The 27,703-nt window shown below is 36.1% G+C and overlaps 1 protein-coding gene across 3 annotated transcripts in view; it reads right to left on the minus strand.

Annotated features, from left to right (window-relative positions):
- Positions 1–13,682: 13,682 nt before the first annotated feature.
- The window catches only part of LOC139748153 (rab-like protein 6), a 76,650-nt gene continuing 62,629 nt past the window's right edge, over positions 13,683–27,703 (minus strand). For all 3 annotated transcript variants that reach the window (XM_071660867.1, XM_071660866.1, XM_071660868.1), the window contains 6 exons: positions 27,394–27,553; positions 22,745–22,911; positions 22,305–22,443; positions 20,654–21,183; positions 18,840–18,976; positions 13,683–18,465 (listed from right to left, as the gene is read on the minus strand). In XM_071660867.1, the coding sequence (XP_071516968.1) occupies positions 18,286–18,465; positions 18,840–18,976; positions 20,654–21,183; positions 22,305–22,443; positions 22,745–22,911; positions 27,394–27,553 (1,313 nt within the window). In that variant the 3' untranslated portion in view covers positions 13,683–18,285. The remainder of the gene's footprint in view (positions 18,466–18,839; positions 18,977–20,653; positions 21,184–22,304; positions 22,444–22,744; positions 22,912–27,393; positions 27,554–27,703) is intronic.

Genomic DNA, 27,703 nt, shown 5'->3' on the forward strand with positions numbered 1-27,703 from the left:
TATTGTTACAATTCCTACACTGCCACAAAGGTCTCTTGTTTGCAGTCTAGTTCTTGTAGGGGCTCCAGATGGTGCTCAAAACAGCATAGTTTATGACCAAAGTTTATGACCAAAGTTCACATCAGCATACTCACTGTCATTTAGCACAGTACAGTTAAAAAGTGTACAGTCCCCCAAACAAGCACTTCCCATGGCACACTTGGTATAACCTTGGTGTCAGGTACAAAGCTGTATTGTTGTGGGCAGAGTCAGCTGGCCTTGTAAACTGCATGTAGCTAGCATCGAACACTTAGATTTAGACTCCAACTTTGGCCTTGAATGCCACTTCACTTCCACCTCTCTTCCTTGGAATATCCCTGGTCACTGCTGAAACTCTGACATTGCCTTCTTCAGTGGCAGAGCCATATGATTCAGTCTTATCTCTCACACAGGTGTTTGATTGAGCGTCATCATCAACCCCCTCCTACTGAAGCATCGTGGGACTCTGAAAACATGTTATGCTTCCTGCAGTGGCATCACAGGACCCAGGTTATACCATACCTCTCTTGCAGTAGAACCATGGGACCCATTAAAATCCCATCTTCTATAAAGCATCACCATGGGATCTTGGCAACACCTCACCTCATCTCTGCAGCAGCACTTCATGATCCTGGCAACGACTCATCCTCCCTACAGTAACGTCATGGTATCCCGGCAATGCTTCAATCCTCTAGCAGGCAGCATCACACGATGCAAACAAATTCTCAGTCCTCCTCCTGCAGTACCATGGTATTCTGTCTACACTTTTATCCAAGAATGTTCTCATCCTATTACTCTGGTTAAATTAACAACATCCCTCTTGATTAGAACCCCAAGATTAAAATAACTATTGCATTTTACCACGACAGAAATAAGTCTTGTTTGAGGCTAGTGTTACTGCACTAATATAGCTGGTGCCAAAAGCACTGTGCAGTAAGGGGATTGAACAACTACTGGTACAGTAATATACATATATGCATCATACAGCATACTTACATATATGCTGTGTAAGTGACGAATTTTTCAAATATTTTTCAGAAATCAAAGAATACCACCACTGACAGTAAACTTCAGAGCATATTGAAAATGTACAGATTATCACATCACAAAATGAAATAAAACTTGAAAATCATAAAATGTGCTTTCAGAGGATTTTCTGAATATGCTGCTTCGTGAACGAGGTTTCCTATGTATCCAAAAAGGCTGAATCAGGAAAAAGTTATAGTAAAATGCACTACCATTAGTTTGGAGAAAAATTTATTATAAAGTTTAACAATTATCAAATTATAAATTTTCTATATAACTGTAGTTTGGCATTAATAAAATTCAACACAGAATTTCACATGTGCACAGAAAATACATTATAAATTAGTTAATAATAAAATGATCATAACAACAACTTACCTAATACTAGATTTATACTTTGAAGATGCATTAAACTGCTTTGACCACAATAAGATTTTCATCAATGAGCATCAATATAAAATTAACTCAACATCAACAGCATCTTGCTGAAAGGTGTTTCCAAACAGTGTTGCTCTCCAAAGTAATTTAGCAGGCCTGTGTATATAGAGGGCATAAAGGTACATCTTGTTAAAGAGTGAAACGTAGCTATGGATAAAGGAAACGGAAGAGGAAAATGGGTATATCCACACCATACTTCTTAAAGCTACTATGAAAATTGACTATATATTTTCTATTTACTGCTCATCACCACAAAACTTTCATACAATAAGAAACATGGAGGGTACAACAGAGAATACTTGTTACATTATAATTTTCCTTCTGGTAGATAAGACTTTAGTTTTATGTCCTCAGCTTCAACAAAAATATTCAAAAATACTTATACTTCACTGATGCAATGCAATGCAAATTGCTGTAAAATACTGTGTTGTAGAATAAGGATATTATTCACACCAAGTTTAAGCAATTCAAATTGTGGTAATTTTCAACACCACACAAATTCATGCTTAAAACTGACATGCTAATTATTTCTCTCATTGTTCTCTGGAAGCTACACATTCATATAATACTCTTCTTGTTAAGTTGCTAAATACTTTTCCACAAATTAAGTAACACAGCTTTGTCACTCACAATTACTTGTTATAATACATACTATAAAATCATTCTCACAATGGAAAAAAGTTCTAAAAACATATCACCAAAAAGTTAGAAAATACATAAATATAGTTCTAGCTTATACAATTTCATAAGTCATGTACTTGATCTACCTTTGGGTTTATCACCTCTGATATACTAAACCTTAACATGATAAATATGAAACTTTCAAGACAGTTCAACTAAAAAAATAAAATGAGAATCCTATGAAATATGGCTGTCCCAAACCCCCACAAAAAATTTGCACAAAATATTTCATCTACACAACCCCAGGTTCCCTTTCATGGGGCTCCCGCAGCTTTAAGGCTGCATTACAATCAGTGGCAGGGAAAAGATGGACTTCTTTGGAGTGAGAAGTACTTCAACGAAACTGTATTCCTATTTAACCATTAACAATGATAAAATCTCGCAAAGGTGGCTTTTTAAACATGGTGTAAAAACATGCAGGAAAAATCCAGAAATGCCTCTGCATATGTGATATAGCACATGAACAAATTTAGAAGAATACAGTATTTTTTGATATTCTGAAGACTAGATTATATGCAGTTTCGAGAAAGTGTACTCTGGTACAAGTTAATCCTATCTTGTTAACACCAGTTTTGAATCTCAATGGACTAAACTCTTAAATGTTCAATTGTTCTAGTATTCACTAATTTTCACAAAATTTTTTTTCCTTGTTAAGCTACCTTTCAAAATATATTACCAAATTACATATTGTCTCCTAATATATGAATCCACTATTTCCAAAAAACTAAGATCTTTAGGAAGTTCTATTTCAATAGCAAAAAATTACTACGGTATTTAAGCATTTTAACAAAGCAGCTCCAATGACACTAATAATTAAACAATAAAGGAACTGCAAAGTCCTAGCAGGCTTTTAACCACAGATATATAACATTCTTTTGTGTGAAGGCACAATGTCAGTTAACAAAATACTGCAAAGCACTATTTGCCAAACCTTAAAAATTCATGCACAGTTCATAGAAGAACACATAGCCAGAACAACCTCTGTGCCCAGTTGCAATGAACAGTAATGAGGGTGGCGAGATATCATGCAGAGACCATTAAGGTAGTTTAGCAGTGTGCAATGCTGTCAAAGACGCCACTAAACTCCATACACACAACCAGACTTATTTTACAGCTCTATATACACCTGATCAAATATCTCGTACTGTGGGATCCAACCTCGTGTATGTGTATGGGTGATCTGTATCATTACTTTATGTCTGCCATCATTCAGAGAATCTTTAATGATTACCTTCTGCACAGCTGGTTATTCAACAACCTCTTTTGTCTTTGTTTCCATTTTACCATCCATACAAGATGTAACGTCTTCAAAGATTTGAAGTTTTACATCTTTAAAGCAATTAAACAACTCTCTTTCCTTTACCCATTCCCTTCTTTATTTACATTAATACTAGTTTCCTTCCCTACACATCCTCCCTAATGACTTCTCCAGTGGCTTCTGCTCTTTTCTTATAATCTCATTCACAAGAAAAAACATCATGAAATCCACTCTTATCTATTCTATTTCAATCTCCATTGTTCTTCTGATCATATATTCTAACCCTTTGGCTGTGCATTTTCATGCCACAGGCAGTTCTCCTGTGATGTCATTTCTCAATCAAAGTTCTCCTGTGATGCCATTTCTCAATCAAAAAAATGATACTGTTATTTTGAATTTTTACGGTTTCTCTATAATGACAAGACCATGAAGTTTCTACCACACAAAAATTCCATGAAACAATACTGGATTGTGAAAAATATCACTTCAAAAAATAAAGTTATCAATTATCAACGAACGATACAAAAAATATAACAAAATATCCCACAAGCATAATCATAGCATCACTGATACAGCGTTCTCAAGAAATAGTGCAAGCACTATAGATTCATTTCCTGTTCATTTGGTTAAAATTCAGCCAAATATGTGGCAGTGTTCCAGCTCATTGGCACTTTTTTAATGATGCTGAAGAAAGATAATACAAGCCATACAGCTAACAGGAAGAAACATCGTCTCGAGTGAAGTCCAGCCAAACAGCTAAAATGGTTAAGGTATGCTGACTTCCACTAATCAAATACAGAAAACTAAATAATCATTGTAACAATGAATCTATTCTTCCTCAAACTTTTTTACTTTAAAATCATGGTTCATAATATTAAGAAAGGCTTTTACTATCATTAAAAGTTTTCTTCCTACACCAGCCACTCTTAAAACATTCCATTCCTATTTCTTCCTCTGTTATGTGCTATGAGCTTTTATAAGCATAAATAATGGAATTTTCTGTTAAGTTGTACCAAAGTAGCGGTGTATTTATCAACAGATAAATATGAATAATGACATACCTCCAACTGCAAAACAAATATCACTTGTTGACAATAGAGAAAAACTGCTAAACAAAATAAGCCAGCTAGTGTACTGAAACACTGAAAAAATAACAAAATAACGCTACAGATGAAAAAATTCATGCCCTCTGAAGTCTAAGAAATCATTCCCCATGCAAAGGGTCTGTCAGACATCCCTGTTTAAGCATGAGTGGACATACTGAGTTGATGTTTGACAAGGGGTCCAAAAACAGGACAGGAACGAGGCACATTCCTCCACAATTCAAAGCAGTTCCATGCAACTGAGTACTATTCATCATTGTACATGAAATAAACCAAATTTTGGTCTTTACAGAAAAACTTAGCTGGTTATCATGTCTATTTCTTTACTTTCAGCTGACATGCACCTATCTCAAGCGCTGTCCTAATAACACACCAAAGTTCATAATTCATTAAGTTATTGCTGTGTTCTGACAGCATGCACCAGTACCTAGGCAAAATATCCATAAGCAAGGTCCATGAACTCAGAATCACTACAAAATCATGGCTGGGTAAACCGAAATGAAATATGGCAACATGTTTGGAACTGCATATAAACTCGACATGGTTCAGTACAAGCACTTTTCTACATACATTACGCAAAAAGATATATACTTCATTAATCAGACATTCCTTAGTTTTTCATTCCTGAATTTTCTGAACAAATAAAGCCAAGATGTGCATATCCTTAGTGCTGTCCTGCTGTTACCTAAACATAACCACAATCTATTTGCCAATTAAAAGAGCTACAATGGAGACACTAGAAAATCAGCACATTCTCCTGGCAAAGTGCAAACATTAATGTTTAATGATGGCAGTTGACTGACTGGCCACACAGCACATGTTAGGACTAACACTGGACCAGATGCAAGCTCTTAAAAATTTTCAAAGCAGCACAAAATGGATGAGTACCAACCAATTTTGTCCACACACTATGCAATAATTGAGGTATTCTCCAAAACATCAAATAACAGTGAGTTCTTTCACATCTTTCACATCTAAAGAGAAATGGGTAACTGTTCAAAATCATCGTCACCCATCCAATCATTCCTGATGTCCGGCTCCTAATGACCAGACATATGAAAAATGATACTCGGTAAGTTTTGATTACCCATGAGGCAGGCCTGCTGAGGGGTAATTATCTAATCATTTCAGTAAATTAGTCCAAACTAAAGAAAAAGGGCACATTTTACAATATATGCTAAGCTGTATCACCCAACTAACCTCAAAATTCAACAGTCTCTGTTTTCAGAAATCATACTCACTACTACTGTCATGTATATCAATTCTGACAAACAAATATCCTATTTGCCTGTCATAGTAATAAAATATGATTATACAAACACTAAAATAATATCAAGGGAGCCTCTCATCTCCAAAAAGAGTATGATACATGTTATGAAAGCAAACAAAAAAATGAGTCTGATACAAAAATGGTATTAATGACAATTCTCTAATAAATGTTAAATAACAGTTAAGACAATCTACGAAAGCAAATCAACATACTCACAGTAAAAGCAACATGAGAACAAATCCATGATATGCAAGAAAAAAATGGATGAGAAAATAGTTTAAGTACCCACCACTGAAAATCGATCCATCATAAGAAATCATGTGTAGTGGCACTAATCACATCCAGAGATTACTACAATGCCTGAAGATTCTGTTTGAGGTTACCTCATCACAACTGGAGATCAAAACAAAAAGATAAAACCATAAATACAACAAAAATATACTCGACATCAAAGTATGATCCTAAAGGCTATGCGAACAAAGTTTGTTTCACAAAAACTAAAGCTTAACCAATAATTAAAGGAACCTCACCACAATAGCAATCCCATGACCTGCCAAAACCTAAGAACTAAGAAACTCGAAATCTCATTCATATTCCTCATCCGAGCATTGTCATCTGAAGCAATTTCATGGACTATAAAAATAATTCAAAACAGTCATGGGAATGAATACATCAAGAAAGAGGCACTAGGGACTGCATGACTATCTATCCATATATATTTGTACATATCTGTCAGATCAAAATTATATAAGCATGATGCAAGTCAGAATTCTCATCCCTTATGTATGAATATATATAATTCCACCATTACCTTAAGCAGTATTACTGACTCCACCTGTAAATCAGGTCATCAATCCACAAGGAAGAAGTCACCTTTGACAAAACTTTATCATCATAACTGAACGGAAAGGAGTAGTCTCATCGAGGATGTTTTCTCCGCCCTTTTGTGGAGTGTAGCCTTGAAGTTCCAGAAGCCTTATAAAAGGGCTCCTGAGCTGTATAAATTTTCATAATCACTCCCAAAAACCCATTTCAACAGGAACCTGTGGCATCAAGGTTACATTCCATGAGGAAACAAGGTAAGAATGGCTCCACTGCAGAGGGAAAGCCTTCAGTGACTCAGTACTCTTTCCATTCACTGTGACAACTTTGTTGAAAGTGACTTCTCCCTAAAAGTGTTACCACTTACAGATGAAGTTTTGGGACATGGCGAACAAGTATGAAAGAAAATCTATACACTTATAGCATACCTTTCTTCTTTCATAAATTGTTTACTATTTCCCACATGAGTGAGGTAGCATCAGGAAGAGATGACTGAGACTTAAGAGGAAAAAGTCCTCATTTGGCTTCTTCCCCAGTTCCTCCCTTTGGAAAGTTATACTAGAGGGAAGGATTTCCAATCCCTCTTTACAGCCTCCTTAGTTGCCTTCTGGGATATGCAGGAGATACATAGGCAATATTCTTTGTCCCTAAAATTCCAGGGATAACATATATCATATTATATATATATAGATGCCTCACACCTATACATGGATAATGCAAGAGGTCACAGTGGTGCACGTCATCTAGTATATGCATAAAACCGCAGGGAAATGAAACACAGTAAGTTCCCAATGCACTTTTGTAAAATGATCACATTGTCAGAAAGATAAAAGAATGAGATACAAGACGCAGAACTTTTCAGTTGATATACAAGGAAGAGACATACCTAAGACGCCAGTGGTAAACAAACATTACTTCCATGAATAGATGTGAGGCATGGGGCAGAGATGAGAATGTGCAGAGAAGGGTAAATGCATTGGAAATGAAATGTTTGAGGAATATATGTGGTGTGAGGTAGTTTGACTAAGTAATAAAATCAGAGAAAGAGAAAGTGTGATAATAAGTGTGGTTGAGAAAGGGTAAAAGGGTGTGCTAAAATGGTCTGGACATGCAGAGAGAATGAGTGAGGAAAGGTTGATAACGATGATATATGCATAGAAATGGAGGGGACAAGAAGGGGGAGACCAAACTGGATATGGACCAAAGGAGCGAAAAAGATTTTGAGTGCTCGGGCCTAAACATATACATGGGTGAAGGGCATTCACAGGAGAGGGTGAACTGGGGCACTGTGGTATACAGGGGTTGACAACTTGTCAATAGACCAAACCAGGGCTGAATCAACCAGGGGAACCAAGGAAAAGTGTGTGGGGCCTGGTTGTGGATAAGGGGCTGTGGTTTCAGTGCATTATACATGACTGGTATGGTGTGGACGTGAGTCATGAGGCCATTTCTTCATCTGTTCCTGGCACTAACTCATGACATCGGAACTGGCAAAAATATATGAAGAAAATAAAATATATATATGTATATGTATAAAAATCTTTTTTTCATTATCATCATTATACTTAGTCGCTGTCTCCTACGTTATTGAGGCAGCGCAAGGAAACAGACGAAAAAATGGCCCAACCCACCCACATACACATGTATATACATGTGTATATATTTATGTATATGTATAAATATATACACATATTCATATACTGCAAGTATATTATATTCAGCTGTCAAACCCACAATGCCTCTCCTCGACATGACATACAAAAGACATAAGGATGGTATTTAAAGTGGTAACTGCATCACTCTAACAGCATTATGTTAATCTCAAGCTCTGGTTTATGACTTAAAGCATAAGCACTTGCAATTCTCTGCTTTTGTGATTCTGAGAGACATATCCATATTCTGATAAATCAAAATTCCTTTCTTTTCATGCTTGAAGTCAGTATGGTCATTCTGAAAGCTATGATGAGGTGTATCCATAAGAGAATCAAAGAACTATTAATATATTTTCTTTCTCTTTTCAGTAAATTCTTAACACAACAAACTTTTAGTGACAGCACTGGATATGAAAGATAAACTGACTCATCAACAAAAGTGTACAAATATATGATCAAACTTATTGTAACTATGCCATGATTCTGAGAAAAACTACTAAACTAATTACAATAAAAAATTTCTAGAATACTGATAAAAGAATGGGATTTCTAGAAACCATGATTTGTACTTTACATGAATCTGACCACACACAATTACTGAATCTAATATGTCCCTTGCTCTAAATAAACTCTATCCAAGTATTACTACTCACTAAAAGCTACACATTTTGCCACAAAATTTCAGGTCCAACTTCAGCAAATATATACATTTGGCAAGCTAAAGATATGAAAAGTTTATATCATTACAAGAAAGTTAGCTATCTTAAACATCTTACCTTATAGCAGTATACTTAAAGACTTAGCTCTTCAACTACAAAAAAAAAAAAGATGAAAAGGTCTACTTACAAGACATGATCTTAGAAAAGAAAGAACAAATGAATGATGTTAAATATCTTCATGAAGCTACCCCACGAGTTAACTTATCAAGATATCATGCATTACGTCATATGTGTGTTTCTATTATGGTTGGCTAAGAATCATCAGACTTGCTCTTACTCGAGAAAGCCAACATGACTGATTTAGATAAGAGCAGTATACTTTTTATGCTCACTATGTACTCCAGCTGAGTTTATTTTGCTGGCTTTTGTTTCCATCAAAAATCAACAGGGCAAGAAATTTAATACTATCATGCAGCAGTGACATACTCTTTGTGGCTGACACAATGACTAATCATGCCAAATTAATGGTTCACAGTGCATTGGGTAAAACTAATGATGTGAAACCATCCACTTGCAGGACTGCTTAGTAAATACATTGTGCAATTATATTGTGTGAAAAGATAGGCCTTTAATGGAACAAAGTCATGTAGCAACTAATCAAAGGACTTCATGGTAAAGAATCCATTGCCAATATCTAATGATTTTCTTTACTTTCTCTGATAAGCTTTGTGCCTGTTAATCTACTGAGTAAAAGGAACTATGAGAGTATCACGATTAACATTACTGGTCTTTCTCTTTTGTGGGATGAAAACCATCTCAATAAGTTAGTAAGTCACACTGTGTTAACCTTGTGGTATGGTGTTACCTGTTGTTTGCTTGATGTATTTCCTTACTACAGTATCCACCACCTCAAAAGATTTAGCAGATAATAAAGTCTGCTGCATATTGTCTAACAAAGTCTTGTAGCTTAGAAACAAGTTAGTGTACTCATCCAAGACATTCAAAAGGAAGCTTTGGAAACTTCAATAACTGATATTTGATATCTGGTCTCTGTTTGGAAGTTAACAGTAATTCATTACTACATTTAATATGGATCAGCTTGGAGGGAGGAAGTTTCCTGAGTTAGAGGAACTCTTTTCATCAGAGGCTTTGGAAAATAGTGGGAGACGCTGCTAACCATGCGTGGCACCTGAACATGGATTTAAGCCATAATGGTAAGAATGGGATGCATTTTTCACTATTTACTGAATCCCCTGAAAGGACTGAAGTGTTTATAAAACAGCTTTAAGTTTCCATGCACATGCAACATACCTTACATGACGAGCTGAAAATTACAATCCAAAACACTCTTTGTAAATTAAAATGTCTTCAGTCTTATTCAAATACACTGCTCGGAGAAGAAAACAGTCCAAGTAAACCTCCCTCATGGTCTTCAAAGCACCAGTATATTTGAGAAAAAAATACTATGTGAAAGACTTTTACACAGAGCTCAAACAAAAGGACACCTCTTTGTGGCAGTTTACCTCCTTTTATTCCAGGCTTGTATATTAAAAATCTGAAATTCTGGTCTAACAAAAGATTCTAACACAACATAATGCACTCTAAATATCACTAAAATGATATAATCTGAGGTTATGAATTACCTGAGTTACAAAACACTATAATTTTCTTACAAAGCATCATTTCTAATAAGTCTAATTCTACAATAATACATTTCGGCTCTTGTATTTTCTAAATCCAAAATAAGGATGCATCTGGAAAATGTACTGAAAAGAGATTGTTAATTGCAATTTTCACATAATGATGACTGAGAACTAACCTGAATTCTAAGACGTACAGTATAATACTCAACCTTAAGCTAAATTTTCCTTTACATTATCTCAATAACTGCCAGCTGTCAACTTAGTCACTAACCTCATATAAGTGTGGTCCTCCTTCTGCAGCATTTCTACCACTGGTGACCACAGATCTGAGAGCTTTTGATGAATCAGACACTTTTACATGAGTCAGCACACTGATATCTCAGAATGGATGTCAGTAATTCATAATACATAAGCCTGTATGTAGCGAATATACTTTAGTAGATAAGATCCATAACACATATCCTTAACCACTGGAATTAACAAGACCACTAAATAAAGACCTCACTCTTCTTCCTAGGAACTTGATGTTAAAAGCTGATCCTAAAACTTTGCTATATAGCAGAAATAGCTTAATAAAATTCATACAATGGATGATATTTCTAATCAGTAAGCCTAGTCAGCCTATCTCATTTTTTTTTACTAATGTCTTTAGAATCAAAGATGTTTTCCTAAGGATTCTCAGACACAGATAAGTCACAGGCAAAAGTGCAAACCCTGTCTCTTTATAACTAGCTTAGTGTATTACTTAGACAGTAATAACAAATCATTATTAATTCACCTTGATAAATAAGGAATGAGTGTCTGAGATTTCATGTTATCAAGGTGCATGGCAAATCTATCTAACCTTAGCCCTCTCAGAAAGAAAGAAATGATAAAAAATGAACTCATAAAACTATATCTTTTAACTGTCTTCATTTAGGTGATACTTTCCTTGCTTACAAAATGGCTATGATCAATGTTAACTAAAAATGTTTACACGTCACGAATTGAATCCAGTATTTTGCCACTATAAAGTCTTATAATGTGAATAAATCTGTGATCTCAACCTTAAAGATTTGCATCCTCTGACCTATAACAATAAAAAAAAAAGTACAAGTAAACTACCCCAACACAGCATACATCTCTCTCAACAATCCACTATATGAGTCAACCAATAACAACCTTATCATATTCACTCATCATCCATCTGGTTATCATCCCTCACTTACAACCATCTAGGACCATGTAAAATCATCACAGAAACCATGCAACCTTTAGATTTATTTCTGAACAGAAAACAATAATCATGAAACACTCAATTACTGGTGTAAGCAGGAGTTGTTTGAAATATGTAAGCTAATTAAACTGAAAGAGCTGTGTACGAGAGGAAGTACTTCTTACATATCTTCCTGCTAAAGAACATCCATATACGTTTAAAACCAAATGAAATTACTATTTAGATACCAAGATACTCAATTATGTATTGAATTTGTTAATTTCGGGTTTTCAGAGATGTATGAACAAAACAGCAAATGTTAGAAGTCATGTGCCTTGTGTAGGAGTCAATACTGCAGAACTGTGGTCCTCTAACCCAATCCTTCTGGCTGGCCAATGGCTAAATCATTCAGTTCAGCCAACAAATTTTCCTAGATGAACATCTGAGTTTCAAACTCTGTACAAGAAAAAAATACCTGCTGACATAAGGACTAACACATTAGGACTTCCATTAAGAATTCAATTCCTTTACATCACCAAGGCACTAAGTACTAAATAAAAGGCACCTGCATTCCAGTAAACGTCCATTGTCAAATATACATATTACTCACCATTCAACTGCTGGTAAGAGAATAAATGCTAAAGCAGATAACACATATCTAAAAGAGGATGACAGCAATTTCTCATCATTCATAACTAACATATGGCTTCACATGTTACTTACCACACACATCACTAGAAAAGTCCAACAAGAACCTTATTCATTTTGGCATTGAGAGCAATTTGTTGGAAGTTGTTTTTACGCCACGATTTTCAGTTGTCCCAACAAAAGGTGGAAGAGAGGTAAAACACTTAGAATACTTTGTTCGTTTTCAAGACTGTGGCTGGCTGGCCTATGTGTGATGGAGATGTCTGGAGAGACAGATACTGTGTTGAGGTATGGTTTGGCACTTTTTTGTTTGGCTACACTAACTGGCAGGTTAGAAAAACTAGCCTTTTTCAGAACTTTGGGTAGTCTAGGAAGGACATACTAACAAAACTGCTATAAAGATGCAATCCGACATCTCAACCACAAATAAAAATTTCAGTATCTCAAGCTTTCAAATACTGCCCACACTAACAAACACAAAGATGTATGTAATTACCCACTTCACTTAAAATGAAGGAAATTATTAACCAAAACTATGGTAATAACTAAACAAGATATTGTATTTTCTCTTTGGCATCATTTAAATATGAGAATAACTTAAGAAGAGGCAAATGCTTTATCATTTTGATCAAATAAAGCCTGGTAACATTCATATTATCTAAAAGTCTATTTTCCAATAACTGTGAATAAACTTCCATAATCTTGATTTGCAAAAGTTTGAACAAAATAAATAAGTCTATAGCTAGTATTCTATTTATCATTACTAGCTCCATCCCAAATATCTTTGGGTGGGTCAGGCACACACAGTCTTTGAAGTCATTCATACACATATTCAACCCAAGCCTAATGTGTGAAAGTGAAACAAAGACTTCCACCTTTTCATTGTGATGCTCAAATTGATTCATCAAGTGTGACCAACACCATCATTCTCCTTCATCTGAAATAACCCTCAACTGTCAGTTCTCACTGCATCTGTCCATCTCTTTCAAAGTCTACCTCTCCTCCTTGTACATTCTGCTGCACTACTATATACATATTCTCAACAAACCTATCATCTGACATGTTCTACATCGCCATACCATCCTTGAAGAATTTCATCCATGTGTCTTTCTATCAATTTCTCCACATTTCATATCCTTTACTCATTTTCACAACTCTACTTACCTTCCTATTTCCATCCATCCTAACCAAATTATTTATCTCTATCTGCTCTGAACCACAAAAACTTGACTTTCATGTCCATATATCAAAGTCAAGACAAATATGTAATTTTTCTCTCTTTGTTTCATACTTGTTCATCATCTCCCAATTTAGCAGGGCAACACCAAGAACAGGTAAACAATGATCTCATATGCTAATATCCATTTTTCTTCATGTATAATACACCTAAACAGAGCTCAACATCCACAGCCAAGCCCCACAAACTTTAACACGATTTCCCAGACCACTTCATGTGCTTTGGCTCTGCCTTGTGAACAGCATGGTGTCCCTCATGTGCAACATCAATCCAATTCATTCTATCCCATTTATGCCTTTCATCCTTCTGAATGTTCTGGCTATGACACCTCAAAGCCTCTTTTGCTCCATCCTTCCATCTGAGTCTTGGTCCCTTCCCTTACCCTTGCTCCCTTCACTTCTAAAATGTATGTCCTCTTAGTCAGTCTCTCTTTCCTCATCCCCTCCGTACATCCAAATCATTTAAGCACAACTGATCAGCTCTCTCAGTAAAACTTCACTTACCCCCACACCTTTCAATTACACTGTCATTCTCCATATGATCTATGCTCTACACACCACATATTGTCCACAGGAATTGTTTCCAACACATCCACCCTCTTCTTTCTTTTGCATTCAGGGTCCAAAGCTGGCACTCAAACAGCATCACTGGGACTACTATACCATCACAACAAACACACCCATCTTTGCCCTTACAGACAATGGCCTCTCCTTCGATACACTCCTCACAGCACCCAGGACCCTTGTTCCCTCACCCAGCCTAAAATTTCATACACTCCATGTCCACTCCTTGGAACCTAAAGACCTCAACTTTCTTCAGGTTCTTCCCATCCAGATTTACTCTCAAACAAACATATCTCACCTCCCACCAAAATCTCATTACCTTACTTTTGTTTAAATTATCTCTCAACTTCTTCCTTTTACAAGTACTCTTCCAAAATCAAACATCAGCTTCTGCACTCTCTCACTTGAGTCTGCCAGTAAAGAAAATTTTGAAATAATGTAAATATCAAATGTGTGGAATATCATTTCTAGATATGCTGTAGGGCAGTATAATTCGGACTTAAATTTATCTTTCTTTTGATCATATGTACCTCATCAAACAAAGCATCCTAAATGTAGTCATAAAAATGAAAGCTTTCAACAAACAAAAAAGAAATAATTACTGTAACTGCTTACAAAAAATAACCGTCTATGCTGTAAGACACATATCAATTAGCACAACTTAACCATTTTCAAATTCCATTGTGTTCTATTTTTCTTCGTAACCTTTCTTCATATCTCTAATAAAATGATAAACTTAAAATATTTTTTGTATTTTTTCATGAAACCCTGTACTGGGACCCCCTTAATCTCTAGGGCTTCTTTGTTAAGGGATTGATTACTTAGTCAGCACATGGTTTTCTTTAAATTAAGCACATTCCTCACGTAAATCTTCCTTATTTACACTATTGGTTGCATTACTAAAGAGGCTTGTGTAAGAAAATTCCATTCAAATGAACATGTGCTTCCACGGTAAAAACATGGGTTCCATTCCCTGACATTACTATAGCCACCCTTTTAGAAAAAAAATTTGCATTGCACCAAGTTTTCATGCAAACACAAACAACAATTTTATTTCCTAAATACTGTAAGTAATACTGAACAGACATTATATATCAGTGTATTGTGCTACACTCACCAATACCTTCAGCTCTTATCTGCATAAGGAGGCTGACTTCTCGTTAGTATAGTCTAAGCTTTGCAACATTAGCTCCTGATTCTGGTCTATAGTCTTTGATTCATAAAGCTAAACTTTCATCCCCAACAAAACAGAATTCTAATCCCCATTGAAACATCCAAACAATGAAATGCAGATACCTCCACTACAATCCTATGTACTTCTTCCTCACAACTCAGCAAATTATAATCAAAGGCTCTCCTTTATCCTACAAATGTCACTCTGACAAGAAACATTCACTCTGCAATGAGACCTAACAAACGCTTAACAACAACCCACCCAATCAAATTTTCAATTCCACTCCATCAAACATAAACACATCTGGAACTACGTTCCCCAGACATATACAAGTTAAAACATGTCACCTATACTGACGACACCATATTTTGAACATCAATTCAACAAATCATACCCAAGCAACTTCCACAATAAAAACACTAAACAGCTACTCCTCAAATTTTCTATACACACTCCACGAACACTCATCACCATTCTTGATCTGTGGTTCCACCTGGTGGACGTGGCCAACTTTCCGAGAGAAGCAGAAGCCCCACAGAAGGGGCCTTAGGTCAGAAAGGTATGGTAAATGAATAAATTTTCTTCCTGTAAACAGGTTTTATGTATATCTTTTGTTTCCTTCGTAGCCAGTATCTTCTTGAATAGGTACTGGAGTGTTTTAAAAATGTCAGTGCTCAACAGATATTAAAGAAATGGAAGCAAGAAACGGTTTGATTGTTCCTACGATCACCTGCACACAACAGCTTCCAATCCACTTGTGAAAAATGCAAAATATAAACAAAAGGATAGCATATCCCTGGGTATAGGAGCTCAAGAAAAGTATATCCTGTGTCATAGATGACATGAGTGGGGTGCTGGAAATCCTCCTCTCCTATACCATTACTTTCTAAATGTAAGAACAGATGGAGACAAAGATACAACAATCTTCAGTGACCTAAAGCCAAGTAAGTAATCTGTAGAAACTGTAAATGAAAAAAAAAAATTCTAAGTGGAATAAGTACGGCAACTGAATTCAAAATACTAATCCTCACTCTATGCAAATTATTTCTGAATGTTGCATTTAGTTTTCGTCACCCTACTTGAAAAAAGACACTGACAGAATAAACAGAGTGGTGCTATGAAATCAGTCCTAGCCTGAGAAACAAATCTTACGATGGCAGTCTACAAGAGATACACTTATTAAGCTTAGAAGAGAGAAAGTTAAAAGGGAATTTGTGAAAGGTACTCAAAATTACCAAAAACTTTAACAATCCTGACCTAAGCATTTATTCAATGCTAGAAATCACTTGAAGGTATGAATACAAATTCGTAGGCAAACGATTTCCCTTAAATGAGATTAAGTACTTCTTCTCCAGGAGTATCAACATATGGAAGGAATTGCCAATAAAAATACTGTAAATCAACACAAGATGAACATTTACAAACAGAATTGACAAATACTTCACTTCAAGACCATGACAGACACTATTTGCACCTCAGAAGATAAATGTATCATCTACAAAGTTGTAGTCTGCCCTTTTACTTTTACAACGTGAAAACATAAGGTTCTAATCTCTTTTGCCTTCACAGCCTCAAAAGAGGCCAACAGTTTGTTGTTGTTTGCTTTCCTCTGTATTTCTACACTATAAACACCATTTCAACAAACCCCAAGATCCTTCATGCCCAAGATGCAAGTAAAATAAAGACATCAAGCATTTACTGCTCAACTGCCCTGCACTCTCTGCACACATGACATCACAACACTCTATGACCTGTGGTCCTGACCAGTGAATGTCACCAGCTTCCTGAGTGCTGCAAGAGCCTCACAAGGATAGAAAGGACTCTATGCATTTATAAAATCTATATAAGGACTGAACTAAAGAATATTAGGCAGCTGGTATCTCACTGTTGACATGGGGTTGTGACTTTTGTGTATTACATATGATAGCTAGAGAATGAACGTGAGCAAATGAGGCCTTTTCTACATCTCTTCCTGGTGCTACCTCACTAAAGCAGGAAATGGCGAATATGTATGAAAAAATAATAATAATGATAATAATCATAAAAATATCATATTACACACATATATATATATATATATATATATATATATATATTCTTGTAAAGAACTGCTCAATATTTTTCCACTTTCATATCGCGAGATGATCGATCTTCCTAGTACTGAAAAAAAAAAACTTATCACCAAAATAGTTACTTATTTCTTTAAAAAAATCAGGGTTTTCCAGTTGCACCCTTATACCAACAGGAATTCTGGTGACTTTTAATGCATATCCCATAATATGGCTCAATAGCAATAATTACCAAACACACTAGTGATTTAATGATTTATGAAAAAGTATGCAAATCTAATCAAATGTTCTCATCACAAAATCTAGGTGTGTCTCAGAACTGATTCAGGAGAAAACAAAACCTCCATACCTATTACCCAGTAACAAAGCAATGGGTAACCTAACCTAAATTCCTTTCAAAATAAGATCAGTCCAAAACACTTAACAAGTGGTTGCAAATCATTCCAAAAATATCATTATTGTGAAACTTTTTGAAAACACAATCTCACCTCCAAAAGATGACATAACTGATGTTACATATTTACAAATCCTCATAAATACTTCCTTAAACTAAGAACAAATATCATGTTCTGAAATATGAAGCTAATCATTTAACACACAAGATGGGTAAAAAAATGGAGGCAAATGAAAATAAGCGTAATAAAAGGTACAAGAAAATTTAAGTTTTGACCTTTACGAAAACTGAGATTCAATGAGATGCAACCACAGTACAATAAAATAACAAATACTAAGATAATTTTGTCCTCTTCAACAGCACCATGTGCCAAGGTATCATTAAAGAGAACAAAGGATTTTCATACCAACTTTTATGGATGAACATGAAGCTGAATTATATAGCCTCATATGCATCATCAAATTCTTTTTCTGGAGATCCAGTGAAGAATTCTTCTAAATCATCTTTCTCTTTGTCTCTCTTCTTTTTCTTTTTCTTCTTATCTCCATCCTTATCTTTCTCCTTATCCTTACCTTTGCTTTTCTTCTTGTGCTTCTTGGCTGATTTATCATCATCCTACAAAACATTGATGTATACTGATTACCAACATGAAATCAAAATGGAGCATATAGCCTACATATATTCATCTGACAATCATGAGCTGATTATTGCAGTGGTTTACAAACCAAAGTAGTCAATTACACAAGAGCCCCAGGACCTCCACAGATAAATTCATAGAAAAAAAAAGTCACCCAACTGCATGGAGGAAAATATGTAACATATTCATACTTCCTAAAATACTGTAATCTTAAATCAACCGTATCAGATAACAGGTGCAAAATGGTACAAACAACCTAATATGCCATGACAGATAAAAGGTGGAAAATGGCATAAAGAACCTAATATACCATTTGAGATAACAGGTGGAAAAGGGCACAAACAACCAGTACCTTCTCTTTCTTTTCTTTGTCCTTTTTTTTGTGTTTTTTCTTGTGCTCTGATAGTTCTAATGGACTATCACTCCTTGATGAGCTGCAACTCTGATGACTCAGCTTCTCTCTTCTTTGGCCAGCTTCTACTACAGAGCCTAAAGAAAATGTAATAAAAATCATTATCCTTTTTGCGCTGCTATTTTGTCTAAAAAAAATTCCTGCTTTTACGCCATTATCAAGACTCATCACATCAAACAGGTAAGGAGCCAATCAAAGAATGGGCCTTCTAATATTGAGAATGTACGATTAAAAATTAAAGGAATCTACAACTGAGCTGGAGACAGTTAAGAGTAAGCTGCAAGGAGAAAAAAGGAAGAACGAAAAACATTCTTTTTTCTTTCTTTAAAGTCATTTAATATTTCTATTCAACTAATGAATAAGATCTAGATGTGGCATTCAATTCTTTCTTCTCTTTAACATCCTTGTCTTCATCCAAATCTTGACTTTGCCACAAATCTCCTGAATGACAAAGCTTCTGCAAAGATATTAGACACCTAGTCTATTATAAATACCATGAGGAAACATTACAAAAAAAATTTAAGTGGTTAAAAGTCACACATGAAAAAGGAACCATACCCACTTCACTTCCCTATGATAACAATTCCTATGCACAATTAAATCTTTTATCTTTGTTATGATGGTTGATCCAGTTGGTGTACATAAAAATATCAATGTTTATCATGTACTTGGTGGATGTGAGTGAATGATGCCATTTCTTCATCTGTTCCTAGAACCAACTCACTAAAGTAAGAAAAACACTACTTAGGCTCTTTAAAGATTCAAATGAAACTAAAACTATTCTGTTCAGGTACAACTCACCGGAGAAAACCAGAAATCTTGTAAGATAATGGCATATTTCGTTTATGTGGTATTTAGTTAAAAAACAACCATTTAGAGGCCTACTTGTATATGAGAAATATACAATGTAATCATGATGTCTTAAAACAGCACTTCCTAATTAAACCTAGTAAAGTATTGTTTGGAAATCAAAGCAGCAATGAGTCACTGTTTACGTATTCATTCCTACTTACTTACACTCATCTCTAACAGTAATAAAGACAGAAAAGAAAACACGAGCCCAAGTAGAAAAGGACTCAAATCCAATGAAGGTAAGCTTTAGGATAAAGTTATATGCTAAATGCTTTCCTATCTGTGAGAAATGGGAGCTGAGATTGTCAAAAATACATGTACAGCTAAAAGTTCCAGTAATAAGTTTTAGTATATAATATGGGAAACTTCCTCGCTTGTCACTCTGTCAAGGATCAAAGCAAAATGATAAAATGCTGGTGAACTACCATTTCAGTTACCAAGATCCCAAAAGGAAAAATGTAATAACAAAGGATATAAAGCCACTAAACCCAACTTATGTTGAAGATGCTTCCAATAACAATTACAATAACAATTACACTCAAGTTTCTCACTCAAATCCACCACCATTGCTGTATGATCAACATATATAAACAGGTACATATATATTTTTTCATATATGACTGCTGTCTCCTGCATTAGGAAGGTAGCACCAGGAACAGAAAAAGAAAGGCCACATTCACTCACATCCATGCTCTAGTTGTCATGTATAATGCACTGAAACCACAGCTCCCTATCCACAACCAGACCCCACAGAACTTTCCATGGTTTATCCCAGACATTTCACATGCCCTGGTTCAGTCCACTGACAGCACAACTGACACATTACCAGTCTAAGCTATAGAAAATGAATGCTTCATCTACCCGTTATCATATTACTCTTCAGTCTGAACTATCACTCTTACCATCTTCAGCATCTGAGTCATCCAAGGTAGTCCCATCAGGCATGACAATAGAAGTAGAAACGTATGGGTTTGCAATAGTTCCTTCCTCTGAGTTTAGCCAATCATCCAGCTTGTCACTTTTGTCTTCTTCTTCCTCTAACCCTTGATCCTCAGCATCTTTAAAACCAAGAACGTTGCTGGTTTCTTTCTTTGGTTGCAAGCTAAAGGAGTTTGAGTCTTGAGCATCAATGTTTGAAATACCCACTAAAATCTCTCTTGACTCCTCTTTTTCATTGTCTGTCAAATTTATTTTACTTTTTGCATCTTTTTTACAAGTTCTTAAAACATCTTTGTCACTGTGAATATCAATAGAGTTTATCTTAGAAATATCACAATTAATAAAAGTATCTGTAGCATTCTCTTTCTCCTTTTCATCTTCCAAGTCATCTGCATCAGCAGCAATATCCACATTCAACCCAAGCTGAAGATCATCTGGATCAAGATCAACTTGGAAGCCTGACACCATGGGATTGCCATCGCATTCTTCTTCACTGGAACGAGTGAGCCCAAATGAGTAATTTTTGAAGTATTTTGAACATTTTCAAACATGCAAATAAGCGAGCATAAGTATCTAGTATGCAACTAATCTCTAGCCAGTAAAGTAAGCTATGTGAAATCTCTAGAAACCTTAGTTGCAGCTTATTTCAGATTTTTCTGTATTTGCTGCCCTCTTCCATACTTACTCTCTTACAAGCACCTTCCATTTTCCCTGTCTATCTACCTATCTATATCTCTGATGCACATTCCCTCAGGGAACTCCCTCAATGGGTTGGCCATGGCAAAAGTCTCCATAACTGGTGAAATCCTACCTTCCATCCCTATTACCTTGCTCCCACTTTTGCAATTCAGCTACACCATTTTTGTTCATCTCTCTACATTTCTTCTTTCCCTATGACGAATTTCAGTATAAAACACTCTTCTCCCATAAGTCTGAACTCTCTCAAACTTTTGAATCTACAGTATTTGTTTACTTTCCCCATTCTATTCATCTCAAGGTTCATCTATGCTATTCACAGTTTACTAGTTAACCTTCAATATCACACCTACATTTCAAAAGTATACATAAAAGTGGTTTATCTTATCTCTTCTGACAATCCCTTCCACATCTGCAAACAATAAAATAATATCTTACAATTCATCCCACAAATATCTCTAAAACACTGGCAACCATACTGATGAAAAATCATTAGAAATATGAGTCACTGCCACAATAATATACTCTAAGATTATGAAAAATCATTAGAAATATGAGTCACTTCCACAATAATATATTCTAAGATATAGATCACAGAATCTATGTGTACAACAGAGGGAAAGATAACAAAACATCTGGATCATCATAACACTTTATGAACTTGAGAAATGTCTAAAAAAAGGATGCAATCATTATCACAATGATGACATATTTTCTCAATGTAGTTGATTTTTTGGCTATCTAAAGCCTCTTAAGGGGAACTTGAAAATGGAGTGCATGGTACATGCAGATACTAAACTACTACACCATTCTGTGTATTCATATGCACTACTGTACTCCAAAAAAACACTGTACTCAGTTAATACTACATAAATGCAATACATATAACAAAACTATTTGAAGCATGTTATATTCTACCTGTCATCATCCATCACTGGTGGTGTTGGTTCTTTACTTGGTACAGAAGATACATCATTGAGGAAAGACTGGTCTAACCGGCCACCATCTGGCACAAAATCATCCACTGACACAGGATCCGATGAAGGAGTTAAACTGTCTATGGGGTGAAATCACAGAGAACAAAAAGATCAAAATGTGAACAAAGGCTTCCCATAATTACATTAACAGCTATGTTTTAGCAATAGAATTGCTCAAGAGGTCCTCATCTTTTGAATCGTAATTAAGCTACTGGTGTTCTGTCTCAAACTCAAGAAAATGATAGCTACAAATACATTCCGAGGGTTTTATAATTCATTATCCCTGAAGTACCAATAACATGTAATATTAACAGAACCCTTTTGTATACTTCCACTGCTATGTCATGAAACTCCTGAAAATAGGATAAATATTCCACATACCTATTACTGCCTCTTTTGCTTGCTCTACATCTTTAGTTTTGTTAAAAATACGAGACATGAAGCTGGTCTTATCCTGAGATTTTTCTGGACTGTGATTGGATGTCTTCGGTGCTTGAGTGCTAGGGGTAGGATTATTACCACTGTTGTTGCTACTACTGCTGTTTACACTGGAAATAATAGGAAAAATATCAATTAACCTTCATTCCCTTTCTTACAAAGCTACAAATTATACCAAAAGAACTCTTATAGTGAAATTTAAAAATTGTAGATCCTGACTTTACCTTGTCATTGAAAAGGAAAGGAAAATCATGGTATTATTGCACTTTCTGCATTCATAGATTTAGGATTCAGATTCATTCCTGGTGGTTAGTAGCAGACAAGGATATGGGACAAAAGACACATATATACAAAGCTTTCAATGTCATTTGAATAATTCACACCAGATTAACAATTCCTGCTCAAAAACGTTAAGCTGCGTAGATAGCTGTTCTCTGAAGTTAAATACTTTATCTTTTCTCCAAAACTTGTACGAACTCATTGATTTCCATAATGTTCTACTAAATATCCCCAGCATTCTACAATTTCTTCAATAACTTTATGTTCCTCTCTAGCACCTCAAGGAACCATAAATTTTTCAGAGTTTATACATTTTAAGAATGGCTCTTTCCCTGTGTCAGTCATTGTATTTGAGTTACAATCTCAAAGGACCGCTCTCTAGCAAAAACAACAATTCATAGCACATTTTTTCAGCACAAAAACGTGAGGATGAATTCTTACCCAGCACATTTCTACAGCTGTTACTAAAAGACCATCTGGTCATAAGAGAAGAAATGAAAGATTTTCCATAGACTTCTGAGAAACATAATCATTCTTGGCCATATAGTCCTTCACTTTGAATAGTGCTACATACAAAACCTAAAAGAATACTGAGGAGGAAAGAGGAGAAAGAGGACCTCCAGTACATAGCTAACTAAAAGAAAACAAACCAGTTATCTCGCTGATAAAAAGAAAATGCATCAAATTCGCAACAATGTCGTGGATATTGTTGAAGTGTCTGGGGTAAACCACAGAAAGCTCTGTGGGGCCTGGTGGTGGACAGGGAGCTGCGGTTCCGGTGTATTACACATGACAGCTAGAGAATGGATGTGGCCTTTCATCATCTGATCATAAAGCTACCTCAGCAACACAGAAAACAGTGATCAAGTATGAACAAAAAATGAATCTTGACAAGAATCTTGAAAAAAAATTTAAAATCATCCTGAAAATCCAATACAGATATATCCAAGAGAATGCTGAAACAAAGCTGGAGTAACCCAAACAATCCAGTTGCAGCACAAAACTTAAAGTGTAACACTCTTCCACTTATCATTCACTCCTGTAAAACTGATGCAACTTGAGACAGTCTGTTGAGGGTCATGCCAAACAAGAACTTGAAAGAGAAAATTCATGGAGAAAGATATACAAATGGGTAACTTTTGATCATTAATCAACACAGACAAAAATACTCTGAAATCAAAGAATTATTTGAGTATCCTAGCTTGGTATGAATGCAATGGAACCCTAAATGCAATGGGACTACACACCATTCTTTTGTTTTTCTTCAAAACATGTCCTGCTAACCTGTATTCAGATATGATAGGGAACAGTCAATGACTGACCAGTGACTGAAGAAAAAGCAAAGCTGAGCAATATTCATTAACCATATTGCTGAAGTCAGTATGAACTAAAACAGAGAGTGCAGCAAAGATACTGATGCTTCATCAAAATTTCTTGAAATTACTACACATAGTTTTATGAAAAAATCACCAACAATTGTTTTCCTTATAATCATTAACAAGTTTTAAAATTCCAAAGTACATCGCCCATCAATAAACATATGTATATATATATATTTTTTTTTTTTTTAAACTATTCGCCATTTCCCGCGTTAGCGAGGTAGCGTTAAGAACAGAGGCATGGGCCTTTGAGGGAATATCCTTACCTGGCCCAGTCCTCTGTTCTAAACGCTACCTCGCTATCGCGGGAAATAGCGAATAGTGTGAAAAAAAAAAAATATATATATATATATATATATATATATATATATATATATTATCCCTGGGGATAGGGGATTAAGAATACTTCCCACGTATTCCCTGCGTGTCGTAGAAGGCGACTAAAAGGGGAGGGAGCGGGGGGCTGGAAATCCTCCCCTCTCGTTTTTTTTTTAATTTTCCAAAAGAAGGAACAGAGGGGGCCAGGTGAGAATATTCCAAAAAAGGCCCAGTCCTCTGTTCCTAACGCTACCTCGCTAATGCGGGAAATGGCGAATAGTTTAAAAGAAAAATATATATATATATATATATATATATATATATATATATATATATATTTACTGATAGTCTCTCACCCCAACTCTCATTTGCCCTTTTTTTCACCTCTTGCACCTTTCTCTTGACCTCCTGTCTCTTTCTTTTATACTTCTCCCACTCAATTGCATTTTTTCCCTGCAAAAATCGTCCAAATGCCTCTCTCTTCTCTTTCACTAATACTCTTACTTCTTCATCCCACCACTCACTACCCTTTCTAAACAGTAAATTTTAGGGAGAATAAAAAGATGTTCTGGAAGGAGGTAAATAGGGTGCGTAAGACAAGGGAGCAAATGGGAACTTCAGTGAAGGGCGTAAATGGGGAGGTGATAACAAGTAGCGGTGATGTGAGAAGGAGATGGAATGAGTATTTTGAAGGTTTGTTGAATGTGTCTGATGACAGAGTGGCAGATATAGGGTGTTTTGGTCGAGGTGGTGTGCAAAGTGAGAGGGTTAGGGAAAATGATTTGGTAAACAGAGAAGAGGTAGTAAAAGCTTTGCGGAAGATGAAAGCCGGCAAGGCAGCAGGTTTGGATGGTATTGCAGTGGAATTTATTAAAAAAGGGGGTGACTGTATTGTTGACTGGTTGGTAAGGTTATTTAATGTATGTATGACTCATGGTGAGGTGCCTGAGGATTGGCGGAATGCGTGCATAGTGCCATTGTACAAAGGCAAAGGGGATAAGAGTGAGTGCTCAAATTACAGAGGTATAAGTTTGTTGAGTATTCCTGGTAAATTATATGGGAGGGTATTGATTGAGAGGGTGAAGGCATGTACAGAGCATCAGATTGGGGAAGAACAGTGCGGTTTCAGAAGTGGTAGAGGATGTGTGGATCAGGTGTTTGCTTTGAAGAATGTATGTGAGAAATACTTAGAAAAGCAAATGGATTTGTATGTAGCATTTATGGATCTGGAGAAGGCATATGATAGAGTTGATAGAGATGCTCTGTGGAAGGTATTAAGAATATATGGTGTGGGAGGCAAGTTGTTAGAAGCAGTGAAAAGTTTTTATCGAGGATGTAAGGCATGTGTACGTGTAGGAAGAGAGGAAAATGATTGGTTCTCAGTGAATGTAGGTTTGCGGCAGGGGTGTGTGATGTCTCCATGGTTGTTTAATTTGTTTATGGATGGGGTTGTAAGGGAGGTAAATGCAAGAGTCCTGGAAAGAGGGGCAAGTATGAAGTCTGTTGGGGATGAGAGAGCTTGGGAAGTGAGTCAGTTGTTGTTCGCTGATGATACAGCGCTGGTGGCTGATTCATGTGAGAAACTGCAGAAGCTGGTGACTGAGTTTGGTAAAGTGTGTGGAAGAAGAAAGTTGAGAGTAAATGTGAATAAGAGCAAGGTTATTAGGTACAGTAGGGGTGAGGGTCAAGTCAATTGGGAGGTGAGTTTGAATGGAGAAAAACTGGAGGAAGTGAAGTGTTTTAGATATCTGGGAGTGGATCTGTCAGCGGATGGAACCATGGAAGCGGAAGTGGATCATAGGGTGGGGGAGGGGGCGAAAATTTTGGGAGCCTTGAAAAATGTGTGGAAGTCGAGAACATTATCTCGGAAAGCAAAAATGGGTATGTTTGAGGGAATAGTGGTTCCAACAATGTTGTATGGTTGCGAGGCGTGGGCTATGGATAGAGATGTGCGCAGGAGGATGGATGTGCTGGAAATGAGATGTTTGAGGACAATGTGTGGTGTGAGGTGGTTTGATCGAGTAAGTAACGTAAGGGTAAGAGAGATGTGTGGAAGTAAAAAGAGCGTGGTTGAGAGAGCAGAAGAGGGTGTTTTGAAATGGTTTGGGCACATGGAGAGAATGAGTGAGGAGAGATTGACCAAGAGGATATATGTGTCGGAGGTGGAGGGAACGAGGAGAAGAGGGAGACCAAATTGGAGGTGGAAAGATGGAGTGAAAAAGATTTTGTGTGATCGGGGCCTGAACATGCAGGAGGGTGAAAGGAGGGCAAGAAATAGAGTGAATTGGAGTCATGTGGTATACAGGGGTTGACGTGCTGTCAGTGGATTGAAGCAAGGCATGTGAAGCGTCTGGGGTAAACCATGGAAAGCTGTGTAGGTATGTATATTTGCGTGTGTGGACGTGTGTATGTACATGTGTATGGGGGGGGGGGTTGGGCCATTTCTTTCGTCTGTTTCCTTGCGCTACCTCGCAAACGCGGGAGACAGCGACAAAGTATAAAAAAAAAAAAAAAAAAAAAAAAAAAAAAAATATATATATATATATATATATATATATATATATATATATATATATGTACTGAAGTGAAGGTTCAATATGTTCTTCCAGACCTTACCCTCCAACTGCTCCTGGGTTTGAGACCGGGGGGGTTTTGGGAGTTTTCATGTTGGTGACTGACATGTTTGGCGAAGGGCGCTCAGATACGTGGGGGTTGTGCTGTGTGCTTGACGATGCAGAGGAAAGGCTTACTGGTACCGAAACTGATTTTGATACACCTGGAAAAGTATATATAGATATTTCAGGAGACCAAAATCATATATTATATACAAAAATTCAATCCAATCATCATTAATTCTCATGACATGTAATTTACATGTAACGGATAAACTGCTCACAGCCTTTAAACTTACTCATTTCCTCAACTT

Source organism: Panulirus ornatus, chromosome 72 (genome assembly GCF_036320965.1).
Source record: "Panulirus ornatus isolate Po-2019 chromosome 72, ASM3632096v1, whole genome shotgun sequence".
NCBI classification, from domain to species: domain Eukaryota; kingdom Metazoa; phylum Arthropoda; class Malacostraca; order Decapoda; family Palinuridae; genus Panulirus; species Panulirus ornatus.